Source organism: Sus scrofa, chromosome 2, assembly GCF_054392235.1.
Source record: "Sus scrofa isolate SSC_HxYL_T2T_F1_AM1 chromosome 2, Sscrofa_HxYL_maternal_Yorkshire_Landrace_v2.0, whole genome shotgun sequence".
NCBI classification, from domain to species: Eukaryota; Metazoa; Chordata; class Mammalia; order Artiodactyla; family Suidae; genus Sus; species Sus scrofa.
This window is the reverse complement of record NC_139384.1, coordinates 9,660,858-9,682,402: the sequence shown is the minus strand read 5'-3', so window position 1 is coordinate 9,682,402 and position 21,545 is coordinate 9,660,858. Positions and strand designations below refer to the sequence as shown.

Below are 21,545 nucleotides of genomic sequence, written 5' to 3'. Positions count from 1 at the left end.
CAGTGCCCAGCGCTAGGTAGTAGGCCCCTGTCGGTCATTTATATTACATACGGTAGTGTGTATCTGTGACTCCCAAACTCCTAATTTAATCCCTCTCCCCAAACCCCACCTATTCATTCTTTTCATTCTTTCTTTCTTTTTTTTTCTTTTTTTTTTTTTTTTTTTGTCTTTTCTAGAGCCGCACTCGAGGCATATGGAGGTTCCCAGGCTAGGGGTCCAATCAGAGCTGTAGCCACCGGCCTAGGCCACAGGCACAGCAATGCAGGATCCAAGCCGCGTCTGCAACTTACACCCCAGCTCACGGCAACGCTGGATCCTTAACCCACTGAGCAAGGCCAGGGATGGAACCCGCAACCTCCTGGTTCCTAGTCGGATTCGTTAACCACTGCGCCATGACGGGAACTCCTGTTCATTCTTATACTGGTTCCCCACCAGATAAAGTCAGCCTTATTTTTATATGTGTTGTGTTTGTTCTCCTCTCCAGGTCTCCAGGAGGCTCCTCTGATTTCGGTATTCCAGGATTTAGGGATTTCCCCTTAGCCCATCCTTCATTATTTAAAAAAAAAAAAAAAAATGGGGGGGTGCCGGGCCCTCTCAGCACGTGGAAGTTCCCAGGCCAGGGATCAAGCTCACACCACTGCAGGGACAAGGCTGGGTATTTCACCCACTGTGCTGCAAGAGAACTCCGTGGTGGTGGTGGTGCTTATTTTTTGTTTCTCTTTCAATCAGCAGGTGAATGAGGAGCATCGGACTGTAGTAAGACACCCATCTCCTCCGGGATCAGAACTACAGGGGACAGTGCCCTTCGACTTTGCACTGAGATAAGTAATGTCCCTTCCCTTCCCCACACCTCCCCCATCCTGCACCCCCCGCCCCCCCGCCATTCTTCCTGATGACATCATCTAGTTTTTTAGCCTTTTGAGTTGAGCTTCAGGCAATGCCAATATCTTCAGGGAACACGACTGACATTCAGCTCCGTTCCTGCCTTGCCTCACCCCTGCTTATTTCACTGGGCATCGTGAAACCACGGAAGGTGTGGGAACGGGAGTCCCAGTAAAAGCTGGGCCAGGAAAATGGCCCTGCAGCCCTGCCTGCAGTGGCCAAGCGTAGGGGACCCTCAATCAGGGCAGTAGCCGTGGCATCGGAGTAAAAGGGATTGGACTCCCCGTTGTGGCACAGCAGAAACAAATCTGACTAGTATCCAAGAGGATGCGGGTTCGATCTCTGGCCACACTCAGTGGGTTGGGGATGTGGCGTTGCCGAGAGCTGTGGTATAGGTCGCAGAGGCAGCTCAGCACCAGTTCTACTCCCAGCCTGGGAAGCTCCATACGCCCCAGATGTGGCACTAAAAACAGAAAGGGGGGCAGGGGACATGCTGGTGGGAAACACAGAGGAGGTTTAGTCTTTTAAACACAGCTTATTTTGCCCAGGTGGGAGGTAAGAGACACGAAAGTCACTCTGGAATTCTGAGATGTGGTGATAGGAGGGTGAGTGGTGCCATTAATAGAAAGAAAGAAGTTAAAAGGAGGGGCTTTTAGGAGCTTCTGTTGTGGTTCCGCAGGTTAAGTACCCAATGCTGTCTCTCTGAGAATTCGAGTTTGATCCTTGGCTTCGCTCAGTGGGTTAAGGATCTGGTGCTGTCACAAGCTGCAGGGTAGGTCGCAGACTCGGCTCGGTCCAGTGTAGCTGAGCCTGTGGTGTAAGCCTCAGCTGCGGCTCTGATTCGACTCCTAGCCCGGAACTTCCATATGCTATAGGTGTGGCCTTGAAAAGAAAACAGAGGAAAAGTTTTTTAAAAAAAGAAGAAGAGGAAGGAAAGAAAGAAAGAAAAGAAAGAGAGAGAGAAAGATAGAAAAAGGAAGAAAGGAGAAAGGAAAGAAAGTAAGAAAGAAAGAAAGAAAGAAAGAAAGGAAGGAAGGAAGGAAGGAAGGAAGGAAGGAAGGAAGGAAGGAAGAAAGGAAGAAAGAAGGAAAGAAAGAAGGAAAGAAAGAAGGAAAGAAAGGAGGAAAGAAAGGAGGGAGGGAGGGAGGGAAGAAGGAAAGAAAGAAAGGGCTTTTGGAAGAGACGATGACAAATTCAGTTAGATACCAGAAATTGTGAACGTTAGATCTGAAGATGCCCAGAGAACACATCTGATGAGCAATGTCCCTTGACTCAGGGAGGTGACACTGAGCTTGAGGTGCCAGTGGGACAGTTAGGTTTGCATGATTGGAGGTGGGTGGATGGAGATTCGAGAAGCAGAGTCAGCCTAGATGTGGTTCCGGAAGGAGAAACTACTGAGTCAAGGGGCCAATAACACTCACGGAGAAGGAAGAGGAAGAGAAATAAATGGAGGTGGTAACAGAAGAGGTGGTCCAGCAGGAGAGTCAGGACTGCGTGTTGTCAAAGAGCCAAGGGACATGGCTAGAGGCAAGGGGCTCGGCCGGCCACCTGCCTCTCAGAGGCCTGAGAAGGGGCGACTGCACTCGCTGGTGACCTTTCAGATTGGGTTCCAGGAGGCTGGATGGGACCAGGGCTGGAGTTTGCCTTCTAGAATTCAGTCTCGTGTCTGCTGATGGAGGGGCCAGACCTGCATCTCCCTGAATATCGGCGTCTATCTGCACAGATGGAGTAATAATATCTACCTGAGGAATAAGATGAGGCGAGGGGGCTTTAGTCCCCTTGAGCGTCCTTTGCACAGCCTAACCTGATAGACCGAGGGGTGTGATTGTTCTTAGTACTCTGAGAATCAGAGAAGATTGTAACAATCCAAGAAATGAATGGGAGACAGCAAGTAGACCCAGAAAGGGGAGTTTCCGCAGTGGCTCAAGGGATTCAATCGGCAGCGCCTCTGCAGGGCCAGGATGCAGGCTGGATCCCTGGCCCCGCACCGTGGGCGGTCTAGGTTGCCACTGCAACCTCCTGGCCAGGAGGAGGTTCAGCCAGCTGGTCCTGTGCCTGTGAGGGTCCCTCGCTCCCATCGCCCCAGCACCTGCTCCCTCTGGATGTCTTTGACTGTCCCTCTTTCTCTGATGAGCCAGTCCCTTGGCCTCTGCGACCCCGCCAGCCTAAAGCAGGCAACAGAGGCTCCCTCCCTGTAAAGACAAGACAGAAAGCCCAGCTCATGGGTGCTGTGAGCGTCACCCTGCTGGGCTCCTTTTCCCGGGCCCCTCCCCCCTCTGCCCAGCCTTGTGCCCACTTGGCTGGCTGAGAGGACCTGGGCTTCAAGCCACCAGGCTGCTCTGTTTTGTTCCTGATAAAGTGCAAGGATCACGACGAGGTCCTGGCAGGATCCCCAGGAAACTGTGGTCCTTGCTCCTGGGGTGGGGGTGGGGGTTCTGTGGGGCTGGAGGACACCATGGAAGCCACTTCTTTTCTGAGATCACCCCATTTCCTAGACAGCTCTGGGGTCACTTGGAGCGTTTGGGGCTTTCTCTAAAGGAACCGTCTCGTCGGTCCATCCAAGTGGTGAGAGTGATAAGTAACAGAGCAGGAGGAGGGCAGGTGGGGACAAGCCAGTGCTGCTGCCCACTCCAGCCTCCTATGGTTCTGCCTTGGTCCAGGCACCATCCCCTGCTCTCTCCTGGGGTGTGCTGTGCCTCTGAGTTGACCTTGCTGCTTCCAGGATCCCTCTCCTACCTTCCATCCCAGTTCCAATTTGCCCCCAGAGGTCTCTCTTTTTTTTAACTCAATGAATTTAATCATATTTATATATTACAACGATCATCACAATCCAGTTTTATAGCATTTCCATCCCACAACCCGTTCCCCCAACTGGTCTCCTTTGGAAACCATAATTTTTTTCAAAGTCTATGAGTCAGTATCTGCTCTGCTAAGAAGTTCATTGTATAACTTTTTTTTACATTCCACAGATAAGCGATAGCATATGACATTGGTGTCTCACTGTCTGACTAACTTCACTTAGCATGATAATTTCTAGTTCCATCCATGTTGCTGCAAATGGTGTTATTTCTTTCCTTTTAATGGCTGAGTAATATTCCTTTGAGTGTATGTACCACATCTTCTTGATTCACTCCTCTGTCGATGGACATTTAGATTTGTTGCCAAATCTAAATGATTATTATTTTTAAGAAACTGCAGGAGAAGTTCCCACTGTGGCAAAACAGAATTGGTGGATTCTCTGCAGCACCAGGACACAGGTTCAGTCCCCAGTCAGACACAGTGGGTAAAGGATCCAGCTTTGCTGCAGCTGTGGGGTAGGTTACAACAGTGGTTTGGATCTGATTCCTGGCTTGGGAAGTCCATATGCCTCAGACCAGCCAAGAAAGGAAGGAAGGAAGGAAAGAAAAGAAGGAAAGAAAGATAGAAAGAAAGAAAGGAAGGAAGAGAGAATGAAAGAAAGGAAGAAAGAGGAGTTCCTGTCATGGCTCAGTGGTTAATGAATCCAACTAGCATCCATGAGGACATGGGTTTGATCCCTGGCTTCACTCAGTAGTTTAAGGATCCGGTGTTGCCGTGAGCTGTGGTGTAGGTCACAGACTCAGCTCAGATGCCTCGTTGCTGTGGCTGTGGTGTAAGCTGGCAGCTACAGCTCCAATTAGACCCCTAACCTAACCTCCATATGCTGCAGGTGTGGCCCTAAAAGACATAACAAAATAGAAAAAAAAAAGAAAAAAGAAAAAATGAAAGAAAGAAAGGAAGACAGACAGACAGACTGCAGACACAGGAGATGCTCTGAAAACTAAATAGAAGTTACCCCTCTGGGAGTTCCCATAATGGCTCAGTGGTTAACGAATCTGACTAGGAACCATGAAGTTGCCGGTTCGATCCCAGACCTCGCTCAGCGGGTTAAGGATCCAGTGTTGCCATGAGCTGTGGTGTAGGTCACAGACGCAGCTTGGATCCCTCATTGCTGTGGCTGTGGTGTAGGCCGGTGGCTACAGCTCTGATGCGACCCCTAGCCTGGGGACCTCCATATGCCGCAGGTGCAGCCCTGGAAAAGACAAAAAGACAAAAAAAAAAAGAAGAAGAAGAAGAGGAAGTTACCCCTCTGTAAGTAACACTTAGAAGAGAAATCTCCACTTATAAGGGGAACTCCTTCCATCTACCAGGAAGAGAAGGATGACCTTACCTCTAGAAACTCCCATCAGTGCAGAAGGCAAAGGCTTAAATCTGGATACAATCTTCACTTTGTTTACTGTGTTATTCTTGCTCAAATCTCCAAACTGATTATCTACACTCCCCACCATCTTTGGTCTTAAGGATGGTGTTGGGAGTTCCCGGTGTGGCTCAGTGGGTTAAGAATCTGACTAGTCTCTAAGAGGATTTGGGCTGATCCCTGGCCTCACTCAGTGGGTTAAGAACACAGCTTTGACGCAAGCTATGACCTAGGTCGAAGATGTGGCTTGGATCTGGCGTTGCTGTGGCTGTGGTGTAGGCTGGCAGCTGCAGCTCCGCCTGGACTCCTAGCCTGGGAACTTCCATATGCTGCAGGTGTGGCCCTAAAAAGACAAAAATAAAATAAAATAAAATAAAAAGAAAAAAATAAAAAAGAAAAAGAAAAGAAAAAGAAGTAGAAAAAAAGATGGTGTTTAAGGTGAGGGCTTCTGCCATTTGTGGGAGTTTCTCTGTTTCTCATTTAATCCCCCTCCTCGCATTGTACAGATGGGGAACCCGAGACCCAGAAGGGGGCTGGCTTCTTTACATTCTTATCTCTGGGGCCTGGGAGGGAGCATGTCACAGAGGACCTGGCAGGGGGGAGAAGGCAGTACCCCAGGAGCCACAGAGAATTGGGGTTTGATCCCAGGGTCAGAGCTCCCAGGATGGTGGTTCTTACCCATTTATGGTATCCTCAATAGCTGAGTAATTCTTTTAAAATTCGTGTCCTGCCCCTTTCCCTCCTGTTTTATTAACATTCTCTTTTTCCAACTGTGCCAGCTCATAGGGGACTTTGTCATAGGAGATGCTTGCCCATAAGAGGCCACTGTCATCTCAGCTGTTACTGCTTTGTTAGTGTTGGGAAAAAATCCTATCCCAGTAGCACCGGCCTGGTTTAGCTGTTCTGTAGCTGCAGGCACCTTGCCTTCTATTGGGAAACTAGAGACACCATTTTTGCTACATCATTCTTACCACCTGTAGCAACAATGGGCTTTTCTTCTTAGACAATCTTTGAGAGAGAACTTTCTGGATTGTGTAAGGGCTGCATTCTTTCCCTCTCTTGTGGGATGCTTCTTGCATCCTTGTTTAAGCCATAAAAAGGCTTATTGGCTTCAGTTGCTATTTGAATTGGCACTATTAAAAAAAAATTGTTTTATCCTAAACAGTTGATTTACTAGTGCCTACGGAAAGACCAAGTTAAGAAGTTGATACAGAGTTCCCGTCGTGGCGCTGTGGAAACGAATCCGACTAGGAATCATGAGGTTTCTGGTTCGATCCCTGGCCTTGCTCAGTGGGTTAAGGATCCCGCATTGCTGTGGCTGTGGTGTAGGCCAGAAGCTGTAGCTCCAATTTAGCCCCCAGCTTGGAAACCTCCATATACCATAGGTGTGGCCCTGAAAAGCAAAAAAAAAAAAAAAAAAAAAAAAAAGTTGATACAAAGAAGTAAAATGATGAGCCTTGTGACCCCCCCTTAACAAAATGAAAGAACAGAAATTAAACTTAGAGTAAAAATTAAATTCCACATCCAACATAAACTCCCCCTTCTTGGAAATCCAGAGTTAAGCACACCATCTTTTGGCACTTGTTTTGTGTCTAAAAACTGTGGCCCCAGAAGCTGTAGATATTTGTAAAAATGGTAAAATCTGGAGCTCCCATCGTGGCACAGTGGTTAACAAATCTGACTAGGAACCAGGAGGTGGCGGGTTCGATCCCTGGCCTTGCTCAGTGGGTTAAGGATCTGGCATTGCCGTGAGCTGTGGTGTAGGTTGCAGACATGGCTCAGATCCCCCGTTGCTGTGGCTCTGGCATAGGCCGGTGGCTGTGGCTCCGATTCGACCCCTAGCCTGGGACCCTCCATATGCTGCAGGTGCGGTCCTAGAAAAGGCAAAAAGACAAAAAAAAAAAAAAAGGTAAAATCTTTCTAGGCTTGTATGTATCCTGAGAAACTGGCCAACCATCAGGTTTGGGGTTCCAAAATATGGCTGGACAGAAATGTGGGTCACACCACATTTACAGTTAGATGTGGCTGGACAGAAAATGCGGGTTGAACCTACCAAACACCTGCCAGCCCTCAGAGAAGTTACAATCACAAATTACCACGGTCCTTATGTTCCCATTAGATAAGGTCACTCGGGAAGTGCTCTTAAAAGCAAGTACTTCCCAAATCAAACAGACAGAATGGGATATCTCTATTTCATTTATTATTTTGGCCACGCCCAAGGCATGTGGCAGTTCCCAGGCCAGGGATTGAACCTGTGCCACAGCAGCCACCTGAGCCAGATCCTTAACCTGCTGCACCAGAAGGGAATTCAAGGATACTCTTATGCTGATTGGTATGTAGAATCCTCCAGAAGGTTTCCAAATTCCAAAATAGCTTCATTGAAAGATTTGTTGTAAAAAGATAATGAAAAATTAGAGATAAGAGGTGTCTAAAGGAAAAGACTATGAGGAGTTCCCGTCCTGGCTCAGTGCTTAACGAATCCGACTAAGAACCATGAGGTTGCGGGTTCGATCCCTGGCCTTGCTCAGTGGGTTAAGGATCCGGTGTTGCCGTGAGCTGTGGTGTAGGTCGCGGACGTGGCTCGGATCCCGTGTTGCTGAGGCTCTGGTATAGGCTGGCGGCTACAGCTCCGATTCGACCCCTAGCCTGGGAACCTCCATATGCCATGGGTGCGGCCCTAGAAAAGGCAAAAAGAAAAAAACAACAAAAAACCATGAGATTGACTTAGCTACCACTGCTCCTCTCTGTTCTCCTTTGAATACTTATTCTAGTAATCCTTGGTCTGAATCACCTTTCCATTCTGAAGAGACTCTTAAACAGTTATGGGTGGCTTTTTTTGTTTGTTTGTTTGAGGTCTGCACCCAGGCATATGGAGGTTCCCAGGCCAGGGGTCTAATCGGCGCTACAGCTACTGGCCTATGCCTCAGCTACAGCAACGCCAGATCCGTGACCTACACCACAGCTCACCGCAATGCTTCACCCACTGAGCAAGGCCAGGGATTGAACCCGAGACCTCATGGTTCCTAGTCAGATTCATTTCTGCTGCACCAGGGCAGGAACTCCCCAAACGGTTATGTTTTAAAATAAAACCACTTGAGGTTTCAGGCAGTATTCCTCGTATATCTTTCATTCCTTGATCAAATGCCAGATTGAGGTCCATAGTTAAAGAATTTCTTAAACTCAGGAAGGATTCCAAATCCAAATAGATGGATTACCTCTTGAGATTAGTGGTTAGATAAAAAGGCAGAAAGAAAATAAGATGAGAGGCCACCAGTTTGGCTGAACTCATAATGGTAGCTGATTTTCAGACCCTGATAGGTTTTTTTTTTTTGTTTTTTTTTTTTTAAGCCTTCTCTCCTAAGCTAAATTTACCCAGAGGAAAAAAAAAACAACACTCCAACATAGATAGGCAGATGGATATAACAGCTCTTTGAAGAGTTCCCGTTGCGGCGCAGCAGAAACGAATCCGCCTAGGAACCATGAGGTTGTGGGTTCAATCCCTGGCCTCGCTCAGTGGGTGAAGAATCCAGCATTGTCATGAGCTGTGGTGTAGGTCACAGATGCAGCTTGGATCCTGCGTGGCTGTGGCTGTGGTGTAGGCCGGCAGCTATGGCTCCAATTTGACTCCTAGCCTGGGAACCTCCATATGCTGTGAATGTGAGTGCGGCCCTAAAAAGACAAAAGACAAAAAAAAAAAAAAAAAAAAAAAGAGTACTGCTAATAATAAAATAAACAAGGAAAAATCTACATCTAAATATGCTAAATATTAATTATGGGAGATTTACCTATTAAATCTGGTCATAGGTAAATATGGCCCCAAAACTCCATCTTGAAGAAAGCGTGCATCCTTTTTTGTGTGCCTTTGTGATGTAACTTCTACCTCCCACCCCCAAGTTCTCCTCAGACTTAAGAGAGCATAGTCTTTGAAATGCTAACTTTAAGGACGTGTTTCTCATCAAAAATTTAAAAAGAAAAGGTAGTATGTGGAAATTGAGCAAATGAAAAATTTTCCTCACAAAGATTCACAGCCATGAGAGCATTGCGTGTGTCTGCAGGTTTCTGTGTAAGTCTATATTTGTATGTTGTAGGTGTGTGCTGTTTCTCCCTCCAGAAGGCTTTGCCAGAATGAATGTCTAAAAGAGCTGTATTTCGTTGACTCCAAGGCAAGTACTCAGGAGCACTGGGTATTCTAAAACTCTCCGAAGTATAGACACGAACCCAAATGAATTTCAGGTTCATGTGATTTGGGAAAACATCGGGTATTAAAGTAAATTTAATTGAACTTCTTTGCAGAACAGATGCTGACTCAGACATTGAAAAACTTATGGTCTCCGGAGGTGACAGTTTGGGGGGTGGGGGAATGTGCTTGGGCTGTGGGATGAAAATCCTGTGAAATCAAATTGTTATGATCATTATACAACTACAGATGTGATCAATTCATCTGAGCAATAAAAGCAAATTAAATAAAGTAAATTTAAGTTTGCGATCTCATTAAAATAGGAAGGTCTTCAGAGTAATCAGATGAATTATAATGAAGATAAACAACCTGGGTTTTTTTGTCTTTTTGTCTTTTTAGGGCCGCACCTGTGGCATACGGAGATTCCCAGGCCAGGGGTCCACTCAGAACTGTAGCCACCAGCCTACACCGATGCTAGATCTGAGCTGTGTCTGCAACCTGTCTACACCATGGCTCAGGGCTACACCACAGCTCAGGGCAACACCGGATCCTTAACCCACTGGGCGAGGCAAGGGTTCAAACCCGTGTCCTCTTGGATGCTAGTCAGTTTCCTTAACCGCTGAGCCACAGCAGGAATGCTGAAGATAAACAACTTTTATTCTACCTGAGTTTATTAATTAGTCAAATAAATTTGGGGGTTTATGAGTGAATTAAGTTCATGTAATCTCTGTTACAAAATTTATCAGCAAGAAAAATAACTTGGGATGATAGCTCCTTTGGTCTAATGTCTCATGAAGTTTTCATCGTTCTTAAGAACAAGAACATCAATCAGATAAGGAATATACATATTATCCCTTATATTACTTATAGGGAACACGGTTCCTGGCTGGATTCGTTTCCCCTGTGCCACGATAGGAACTCCTCAGGCAAACTCTTTAGTGTTATATTTTATAGTATGTATATTTTCAAATGGCTTCCACAATCTCTTTGGTAATTTGAAATTTTAGAGTTTTGCTACGTGAAATAATGGAAATTTGTCAAATATCTAGATCATTTTAAAATAAGATAAAATACTGAACATTAATTAATAAACATGGGTTTACCTGCTTTGGTTTTCTGTTTTCAGAAAAGCTAAAAATATTTGGGTCCATTGGTAAAGATGTTTTGTGCCACAGTGAAAAATTATATTATGAGGAGAGTTCCCATCATGGCGCAGCGGTTAGCAAATCTGACTAGTATCCATGAGGATGCAGGTTCGATCCCTGGCCTCACTCAGTGGGTTAAGGATCCGGCGTTGCCGTGAGCTGTGGTGTGGGTCTCAGATGCGCCTCAGATCTGCTGCGGCTGTGGCTGTGCTGTAGGCCAGCAGCTGTAGCTCCGATTCGACCCCTAGCCTGGGAACTTCCATGTGCTGTGGGTGTGGCCCTAAAAAAGCAAAACAAACAAACAAGTGAAATTTTGCTTAGAACTACTGTAACTCTATTTACCTGTGAAATCTTTATTTTTATTTACTCATTTATTTATTTGCTTTTTAGGGCTGCACCTGCGCCACATGAAAATTCCCAGGCTAGGAGTCAAATCGTAGCTATAGTTGCCGGCCTCACCACAGCCACCAAGCTGCGTCTGCGGCCTGCACTGCAGCTCATGGCCATGTCAGATCCTTAACCCAATGAGTGAGGCCAGGGACCAACCCACGTCCTCTTGGATGTTAATTAGTTTCATTACCACTGAGCCACAATGGGAACTCCTTCCTGTGAACTCTTTGGCGCTCTGGTTCAGCAGATAACTAAGCATTGTTTCACAGTGACCAAGGATCCTCTTTGACCAAATATTTTAGAACATTTTTGATATTTTTGACAAACTTCCTCCAAATCAAAATATAAATAAAGTATAACTCTGAAAAATTTCGGAAGGCCCCTGGAACATCTCAAAAGATTTGTTCTCTTGATAATAAGGGAGATGTTAGCTTTGCTATGTTATGTTACATGTGAAACATTGTTGAGTAATACCAAGCCTTCTTTATGTTGTATTTATATAGGTATATACAATAAGTGTTCCAGAAATTATGCACAATTCCTGGAAATCTGACACGTCCTGGTATGTTATCAGCCATAATTGCAGTTGTTATCCTAAAATATTGTATGTTCAGAAATAACCAAATTTCTTTGTCAGTTCTATTATAATGAATTCTTATCAGATCTCTTTTTTTTTGGCCAAGCCCAAGGCATGCAGAAAGAAGTTTCTGGGCCAGGGATACTGAGCCACAGCGTAACCTGAGTCACAGCAGTGACAGCACTGAGTCCAGACCCTTTAGGCCATCAAGGAACTCCCAGATCTTTAATAATGGATATTAAGTCTTTTGTCATTTACAGAGTTATTTTTTTACCCAGATATTTTATTTTTGGTCTTTTTGTCTTTTTAGGGCCGCAGCATATGGAGGTTCCCAGGCTAGGGGTCCAATCAGAGCTGTAGCCACTGGGCCATGCCACAGCCACAGCCACTCAGGATCCAAGCCGCATCTGCCACCTACACCACAGCTCAGGGCAGCACCAGATCCTTAACCCACTGAGCAAGGCCAGGGATCGAATCTGAGTCCTCATGGATGCTAGTCTGGTTTGCTAACCACTGAGCCACGATGGGAACTCCTTACCCAGATATTTTAATTAAAATGTTCCTTTAGAGCTACATTAACTTCAAGAAGATTCATGAAAAGGACTCTTGACAAAAACGAGTTTCTGATAAACTTAAGATCATAGAACTGAACGGGGTAAGAATTTACAGAACTGTAAGGAAAAACTGGATCCATAAAATTGATGATAAAACTGGATTAATAAAACCGCTAACAAAAGATCAAGACTGGAGTTCTCCTGTAGCACAACAGGTTAAGGATCTGGTGTTGTCACTGCAGTGGTGTGGGTCACTGCTGTGGCGTGGGTTTGATCCCTGGCCCAGGAATTTCCACATGCCGTGGGTGCAGCCAAAAAAAAAAAAAAAAAAAAAAAATCGAGATCAACAGGAATGATAACGTGGAAATGAATGAACTGATAAGAATGATTATAATTGTTGTGACTTTGTTTTATTGCTAGTTCTTTAATGTTTTGTTTCTCCACATTTAAGGAAACTTTTTTCTCTTAAGCTATGACATATCGCAATTCAGTGAAATATAACTTTGTGAACAAAAATATTTGTCTTTTTCTCCCTACCAGATCCCTCCAGAATTCAGAAACTCTCAGTGAGTATTCTTATTTTCATGGCAATATATTTATTTGCATAAGTTCCATAAGAATCTGCTCTCCTTGTAACAGGACACAACTGGAAACGCTGGTTATTTTATCGAAGCTTTGAGAGAGATGTACAGAAACCCAGAGATGACCAGACAGCTTTAAGAAACTAAGGTTGACATTATGGAGCCAACAAAGCCCCTTGGAAAAATTGGCCTGGTATCTTGCTCACAAATTTACCAGCAACATTACCAGGTAAGGACAGTTACTTCCTGGCAAGTGCAGGAACTCAGGATGTTTTAGGAATCTTGAAAAGAGAGGAATTCACTCAAATCTATAGGCTTTGCAGGTACGTCTGATGGTGTTGACCTAACACCAACAGCCAGATATTTTACCAGCAAAATAGGTTTATATGGAAACAGCAAAGAATTTGCAATTTATTTATTTATTTATTTAGGTCTTTTTCGCTATTTCTTTGGGCCGCTCCCGCGACATATGGAGGTTCCCAGGCTAGGGGTCAAATCGGAGCTGCAGTCCCCGGCCTACGCCGGAGCCACAGCAACGCGGGATCCGAGCTGCGTCTGCAACCTACACCACAGCTCACGGCAACGCTGGATCGTTAACCCACTGAGCAAGGCCAGGGATCGAACCCGCGACCTCATGGTTCCTAGTCGGATTCGTTCACCAATACGCCACGACGGGAACTCCAGAATTTGCAATTTAGGACATGCAACCTGTGGCAAACCACAAGCAAAACTGGAGAACCAAGGCGAGAACCATTCTTTTAGAGAAGAAGGGGGAGATGGGAGGAGCTCTTACAAACAGAGAGGCCATTGGAGTAAACCGGACATTTGAAGCACAGTGACTTGCCATTGGTTGAGTCGTGACAGTCTCTCATTGGCTGGGCTGTTGCCAGGCGAGGAGACATTCTTCCTTCCTCCTGCTGGGTAATGAGCCGGAATTTTCTTCCTGTTGAAGATGCGAAAGTACTTCTTGTCGGGTCTGCAATTGATGCTGAGTGGGGGGGCGGGGGGGGGGGTGAGAGCTCCCTCTCCTGGTCTCCCAACTCTTTTTTTGTTTTGTTTTTTTGTTTTGTTTTGTTTTGTTCGGCCAAACCTGTGGCATATGGAAGTTCCCAGGCTAGGTGTCAAATTGGAGCTGCAGCTGCCAGCCTACACCCCAGGACACAGTGCCGGATCCTTGACCCACTGAGCAAGGCCAGGGATGGAACCCACCTCCTCATGGATACTAGTTGGGTTCGTAACCTCCTGAACCACAATGGGAACTCCCCCAACTCCAGTTTAGATGAGGTTTCTGTTTATTAATTTTTACAACGGCAAGTCCTTGGTTTGGCTTCTTGAACTCGAGAGGCTGTTAAAAGTTCAATCTAAAGATTCCTTAAGAACAGTTCCAGCAAAGCAGATTTTAAAGAGCCCATAGGATCATTTGCTATTCTTGCTGCACTAATGTAAAGTTTGATGAGAATAGACTTGTTTTGCAAACAACTTAGTCTTAATTTGTCTATCTTTGGTAGAAATTAGGGTGATTTTAGAGAGAAAAATTATGTTTCAATAGCACATCTTTGTGGAATTGGATTCTAGAGCTGTTCATTGTTTTGAGATTTTATTATTTACTTGTAAACTGACCTGGATCCTGAATTGTTCTGGTTTCCTCCAGTCTCTGGTTATGGCTCTCCAAACTGAAGTTTCCCGTTTTCTCTCCCTCCTTTTGACTCGGGATCACGAAGAACAAAAGCTGCGCTTTTCCCCCAAAGCCTCACAACCTGAATGTGAAGGACTTGATTATAAACTTCTGAGAACAATAGCTCATGCTTAGACAATCTTCTTTGTTGTTGCTGCTGTCTGGCCCTCTCAGAAACACTCAATGGGCTGTCACTATGCCTGATGACATCGGCAGACACATTCAAACTGCAAATCAGGAAAATCTGTCAGGTTGTTTCCACCTGCCCTCTTCCACCTGAAAATGCTTCCACCTGACATCTAGAAATGGTGTCAGCTCTCATTTAGACCCTGGTTTATAATTTGCTCCAAACCACATTTTTCTTTCTTCCTTCCTTTCTTCTCTTTCTTTTCTTTCATCTTTCTTTCTCCCCTTCCTTCCTTCCTCTCTTTCTTTCTCTTTTTTCCCCCCTCCCTCCCTCCCTTTCTTTGCAGGGCCACACCTGTGGCATATGGCAGTTCCTGGGCTAGGGGTAGAATCAGAGCTGCAGCTGCCTGTCTACACCACAGCCACAGCTACGCTGGATCTGAGCCACGTCTGTGTCCTATGTGGCAGCTTGTGGCAATGCTGGATCCTTAACCCACTGAGCGAGGCCAGGGATGGAACCTGCAACCTCGTGGACGCAATGTCAGGTTCTTAACCTGCTGAGCCCCAACAGGAACTCCTATTTTTCTTGCTTCCATATATATTCCTCTTACTAAATACCTGATTTCTGGAGTTCCCCTGAGGCTCAGTGGGTTAAGGATCTGCCATTGTCACTGCTGTGCTCTAGTTGCAGATGTGGCAGGGGTTTGATCCCTGGCCCAGGAACTTCTGCATGCTGTGGCCATGGCCAAAAGAAGTGAATAAATACCTGATTTCCTGTACAATATAGGCTTAATTTGGGGGAGCCCAGCCGCATCGCCAGCCTCCAGAAATGGGACAGAACTGTTTAACTGAACTGACAGCTATCCTCTCCATTGTGGAACTGGTTCAATGAGATATGGAGCATTTATCAATTTAGCTTCTGGATTGTGAAACAGCTTGGGGATTTTTCAAAGGCACAGGAGAGCAGAGTTCACCACCAAAAAATGTATCTCTTTGGCATAAGGGTTTTTTTTAAGGCTGATTATTTTTTAGAAACTGCAGTCTGTGAGAAGCTCTGAGAACTGATTAAAAGTACCCTATTTAAGAGATGTTCACTTGTAGAGGGGGAACCTCCATTTGAAAGGGAATCTCCCTCAAAATAGAGGAAGAGGAGGGTGCCCTTATCTCTAGAAACTCTTACCTATATGCAGAAAACAAGGTCTGAAATCTTCACAGGGACCTAATTTTTGGTTTACTGTACTTTCCCTGGTGACCTCGCATAACCGACTCCCCACCCCCAACAACTTTTTTTTGGTTCTGCTTTCGCTTTTTAGGGCCGCCCTCACAGCTAGGGGTTGAATCGGAGCTACAGCTGCCCGCCTACACCACAGCCACAGCAATGCAGAATCCGAGCCATCAGCGACCTGCACCACCGCTCACCGCAACGTCGGATCTCCACCCCACTGAGCTCTGCCAGGGATGGAACCAGGATCCTGGTCGGATTCGCTTCCCCTGCACTACAACGGGAGCTCCCCAACCCCAATAACTTTTGTTTTTCCCCAGGATGTTATTTAAGGTGAAGGGCTTCCCATTTGGCAATTTTCGGGGAGTTGAGTTGGTCCGAGTGTCTCCTATGTATACAGGAGAGAGAGATATATATATTATTGAATGTTTTTCTCCTGTTAATGCGTCATATCAATTTAATTATTGGACTCGCTAAAACCCTGGAAGAGTAGAGGATCCAGTCTTCTTTTTTTGTCTTTTTTTTAGGGCCGCACCTGTGGCATATGGAGGTTCCCGGGCTAGGGGGCGAATTGGAGCTGTAGCCACCAGCTTAGGCCACAGCCGCAGCAACGCGGGGATCCAAGCTGTGTCTGTGACCTGCAGCGCCAGATCCTTAACTCACTGAGTGAGGCCAGGAATCGAAACCGCATCTTCATGGATCCTGGTTGGTTTCCTCAACCGCTGAGCCGCTAGGGCACCTCCCAAGGATCCAGCTTTCTTAAGCCTGAACTCCAGGCAGTCCTTTTGCTGGGGCGCTGATCCTGAGCAGTTCCATCCAGGTGGCATCTGGGGACCTGCACAGGCCTATCCTTTTGCTACCCCCACCTTTATTTCCTGGAGTCTCTACAGCATCACTGAACAATTGATGGTATGAGGTCCCGTATTGCTTCCATGTTCTCCCTCTCCCAACTAGGTTGTGAGATTCCTGAGTTCAGGGCTAGAACCAAGTCTTGTTCACCCTGGGCCCCCCCACTCTCCCCACCACGGCGCCCCCCTCCTCCCACCACCATGGCGCCTAACACAGGAAAGCACATCAGAGGTTCTGCAATTTTCTCCTAAGATCCACTGATTACAGGCTTCAGAGTCCTGAGCCGTCGGGAGGAGGGCTCCTTTCCGAACCAGGGAGGCTGCAGGAGGGCGCCAATGGGGTAAGCGCGGACAATGCAGATCCTGAAGTCTCGATTCCAGCGGGTCAGGGACGGGCGCCACCTATCCAGGCCGGTCCCAGAGTGGAACTCGCCAGCCCCCCAGCTCCGCGCTGCCCGAGCACCCGCCAGCCTGTCTTCCGGCCGGTCGCCACCGTAAAGCAAGCGGGGACCTCTGGGCGCCAGCATCAGGTGCAAACCCCGGAAGCGCGGGCGATGGGGGCGCGCGCACGCGCCCAGAACTCAGCCACCGCCCCCTCTCGCGGGCCGCGCTCCCCTGAGATCCCCTCCGCGGCGCGGCGCCGGAGCGGGGGCGGGAGGAGTTCGGACACGTAACCTGCCTCCCTGCCTGGCTCGACTCCGCGTGGGCGGGCAGGCGGGGGAGCCGGGGACCGCTGCTCCAGCCCGCTGGCCTTCGAAAGATCCTCCTGGGCCAATGGCAGGCGGGGCGACGCGCCCGGATTGGTGCAGAAGCTCTGCTGATCACTGTGGAAACCCAGGCGGAGGGGAACGCGGGAGGATGCAGAGCCCTGGGCGGGGGGAGTCGGAGGGGCGGGCACAGGAGGCCTGGAGGCCCTGAGCTACCGGGGAGTTTTAGCTGGAGGCAAAAGTCCATTGCGGGCTGGCGGGCGGAGGGAGGGGCGGAGGGAGGGGACCGTTTGGGGCCACTGGGAAGCCTGGAGGAAAGGCAAGGATACTCCCGAGCGGAGGCGAGGAGGCTGGGGGAGGGGGCGCGGTGGGAGGAGGAGAAGACAAAAGCCGAAAGCAAGGAGGGCCCGAGCGGCACAGACCGCAGTGCACCGGGCAACCTGGTCAGCGGGCAGCATGGGGAAGGGGGGGAACCAGGGCGAGGGGGCCACCGAGCGCGAGGCGCAGATGCCTACCTTTAGCTGGGAGGAGATTCAGAAGCACAACCTGCGCACGGACAAGTGGCTCGTCATCGACCGCAAGGTCTACAACGTCACCAAATGGTCCAGCCGGCACCCCGGGGGCCACCGGGTCATCTCGCACTATGCAGGGGAAGATGCTACGGTAAGGGTCTGGGGCCTCTCCCGCCACCTTCCTCGGCTGCTGGAGGGAGTCCGGAGCCGTGGGTCCCAGGGCGCCAAACAAGACCTCCAGCGCTGTGTGGAGCTTGGGGCGTCCCGAAGGGAAGGAAAGTGTCTCCTGTGCTCTTCCCCCGCCCCGAATCCTCGTCCTCTAGGACAGCTGGGCCAACGAGCCCTGGGGGTCGGATTCTGGAGCCCGGGAGGCAGATCTGAGCGGTGGAGAACCGTGCCGGATCTACCGCGCGCACTGGGAGCCTTGCATCCGTTACTTCCTCCGGGTTCACTGGGACTCGGGGACTCCCCAAAGGGGGCGCTGGGGCTTTGGCGCCCCCATCGTGAAAGATGGCCGCCCCTGGGCGCTCCGGAGAGGAGCGGGAGAGGAGCCAGCTGTGGGACTCTGCGCCCGTCCCTGCTCTCCCCCAGACCAGGGGGCGGGGAAGGAAAGCTCGCCCCCGGCCAGGGCTCGCTCCTGCTGGAATTCTAGCCTCCGAAGGTCTGCAATGGCTGCCTGGGAGACTCCGTCTGGTAGTTCCCGGTCCCACGGTCTCAGAGATAGCCAGCACCCACCGCAAGGGTGGGCCTTCTTGGGGGACCGGGGTGAGAAGTAGTAGAAAGAGAGAGGTTTGCAGTTTGCAAAGCCCAGGTGGAGAGGAGCTCTGAGACCCGACGATTTATTATCTGCACAAGGCTGGCTCGGCAACAGGTCCGGCTGCACCCGAGGTTACTGGGGACTTCAACTCAAAGGCCTTCTGTTTCTAAATCCTGCCAGGAATGCCCTTCCCTCATCTTGCACTGGTAAAGGTAGTGAGGCCCTAGGATCTCGCCGGTGCCAGGCTACCCGTCTTACCCGCACTTTCATGCAGGGTGCCCATCTTCCTCTCCCCTTTATGTAATTGCTGCTCTGCGTTCCCCAGCCCCTCCACCACGCCCCCTAACCCCCAGACGGAAATCCTCCCTTTTCTCGAAGGTGCAGCCGGTTCCCCTGTGAGCTCAAGTGAATGAGAGAGAAAAGAACAGAGGCGGGGAGGAAGGAAGGGGGTCTCTCTTGGTGGCAGTGAGCTGGAGGCAGAGAAGGAGTCTGGTGACTAGGGAGGGATTAGCTTGAGTAGCTCATTCCACCTGGAGGTCCGGCATGCTGACCCGCCGGGGCTTTTGCTGTCCAAGCTGCGTGGCCCATTAGTTGGTGACACTCTTAATCTTGCTGCCTGGCTCATTGGGACAGGCCTCCTCCAGGGGTGGAGGCAGATCAGGCAGCTCTGATCTAAGCTCTTCTTCAGCTCGCAGCATCGGTGAGCAGCGATAGCGCCTGCAGCTTTTGGCCCCAGCCAGTTTGACCTGCTTGTGAACACAGCTTGAGTCCTCAGGGCTGTGCTACCGGTATAAGATTTTCAAGCACCATCGGTGTGTTTATTATCCCCTGGGGACCTTTCCACAGCTCTGTAAGGAGGTGGATTTCCAGACCTCACTCCTGGTGAGCGGTCTTTCCAGCTAGTCCGTGCGGCTGGACTTGTGCCAGCCGGGGCATGGTTTTATAGATAGCGTCTAAAGGTTCCTGCCCTGGTTGAGTCTTCACCAAATAGTTGTCTAGAAGGAAAAGTCACATCTGATGGATTGGTCTGCTTATTCCGTCGTGTTAAATACATTTTTTTTTTTTTTTTTGATGTGGCAAGGCACCCCGTAAACTGTAAGCTCTGGGATACATTCAGTGGAGTGTTATCGAACGTCAGAGTGAGGATTTCGTAATACCTAGAGTGTAAAGTGAGCAAAGAGGAATTTGGAGGAAGAATGTTTAAATCCATGCCAGCTCTCTTGGGTGTCGCCAGACATAAGGACCATCCCTAGACACAAAGCTTCCTACGGTCCAAGATAAGACTTTTGGGGCGTGAAAGGCACAACCAGGGATCTAGTTGCGTAACAGTGACGCGAGCAATTGGATATTCATTCTCTCTTTGCTGTCTGGGACCAGGTTGGAAAAAAACTCTCGGAAGTCCAGGGTCTATGGAATGTGAGAGAGGCAGGGACTGGCTAGGAATCCAGAGGCTCCGCTTTCCGTGGTTGACCAGGTGGCTTTGCCCCTGGGGCTTGAGAGTTTTTTCCAGAGCTGGAGGAGTGAGTCTTTATTTATGCGTCATGTGAAGTTTGGGAAGGACTCATCAGCAGATAGAGGTCAGAGCCCCGGGGTCACTTGAATGCACTGTTAGGAACCAGTGGTGATGCAGTAATACCCTCCAAGAGGCTGGTGGCCGAGGAAACCAGATAATCCAGGGCCTCAATAGGGGATTTTCCTACCACGGAAGGAGAGAAGACCTCAGACGTCGGGACAGCCTTGGCTCCAGAAGGCTGGCCTAGCGAACGCCAAGGTCAATTGTCATTTGGACTTTCTGCCTGCAAGAATAAAAATTAAAACTAAATTTCTGCAGCTCGCCAAGCACATGTCTATGGGTCACCTCTTCTAGCCCTCCCATCAGCCCTTTAGACTTAAACTTGGGGTCTGCCTTCACAGGCACCTCCCAGCCCGCCTTACCTTCCCCCCCCTCCCCCCCTTCCTTTTTCCACCTTGGGTCTCTTCCCTTCTGGTCCTCTGGTCTTTCCCTTGCTGTTGCTGAAAGGAGCCCTCGCCTGTGTCCCGGGGGTGTCTTTCCTCTTTCAAGGCAGAGGACCTCCCCCCCCACTGCAGGACTTTTCATCTTTTGGGGGAGGGGGAGGCGTGGTGTGCAGCAGCTTGATGTGGGACCTGAGTTCCCAGCCTAGGGGTTGAACCTGGGCTGCAGTGATGAAAGCACTAATCCCCAGCAGGGAACTCCCAGAATTTTGACTCCTTAACAAAGACGCGTCACATATGTATCCCAATGTCTCCGTGGCTCTGAGCTGTCCGTGGGCACAAAGATGAACAATTCACAGGTAGTGAATGCGTGAAGGCACCTGCCGGATTTGCTTGCCTATTTTCAAAATGGGACCTGAATCTGGACCCTCTGCCTCTAGACACCAGGTCCCCACCCCCACCCCCCGCCCACTGCCCCCATTGGTGACTCGCGACTATTCCTGCCCTGTCTGCATCGGCCACTTCTTAGGACCCAGGGATGATGAGAAGGCTTCTGCTGAGGACAGGAAGTCAGCATCCCTGTTTCCAGCTGAAAATGCAGGGTCCCTCCCCCTGCTTCTCCCTCACTAACCCTGTGCCCCACCAAGTCTCACTTCCCAAGGCTGCTGCCTACAGCACAGTCTGCTCTGCGTTTGTTTGCCCCTCCTGCATTTCCTGAGTCCCTGGGCGTGTGCCCGGATGTGGGAAGCTGGATTAGAGACTGGCTTGGCTTGGAGTTCCCATTGTGGCTCAGTGGGTTGAGAACCCGACTAGTATCCCTGAGGATGCAGGTTCAGTCCCTGGCTTTGCTCATTGGGTTAAGGATCCAGCATTGCTGCAAGCTGTGGTGTGGGTTGGAGAGAAGACTCAGATCCGGTGTGGCTGTGGCAGTGGCATAGGCTGGCCGCTATGGCTCTGATTCAACCCCTAACCTAGGAACTTGGGTATGCCGTGGGTGCGGCCCTAAAAAGATAAGCCTTGCTCTGCAGAGAAGGTGGACACGGCGCGGGAACAAGACATAGCACCTGCTGCTCAGTGCAGGATGAGCTGTGTGTTCTGCTCAGAGCTGGGGCACCGGGCAGGGAGGATGTGATGTCTTCATATGGAAGAGGCTGGCACGGGGTGGTGCCTTGCTGGGCAGGCACTGGTGAAGTTCTTTCACTAGGGAATCTGGATGTTGGGGC

The 21,545-nt window shown here is 49.0% G+C and overlaps 1 protein-coding gene across 7 annotated transcripts in view; it reads left to right on the top strand.

The window, feature by feature from the left end:
- Window positions 1-21,545, top strand: part of FADS2 (fatty acid desaturase 2) — a 228,374-nt gene that overhangs the window by 175,916 nt on the left and 30,913 nt on the right. For 5 of the 7 annotated variants that reach the window (XR_014836519.1, XR_014836520.1, XR_014836521.1 and 2 more), the window contains exon 1: window positions 17,425-17,763. The exons of 1 other annotated variant lie outside the window; for it this stretch is intronic. Coding sequence is in view for 2 of the 6 variants with exons in the window: in XM_085009753.1 (XP_084865879.1) it covers window positions 17,557-17,763 (207 nt within the window). In the remaining 4 variants the exon portion in view is untranslated. 7 annotated transcript variants of the gene reach the window in all.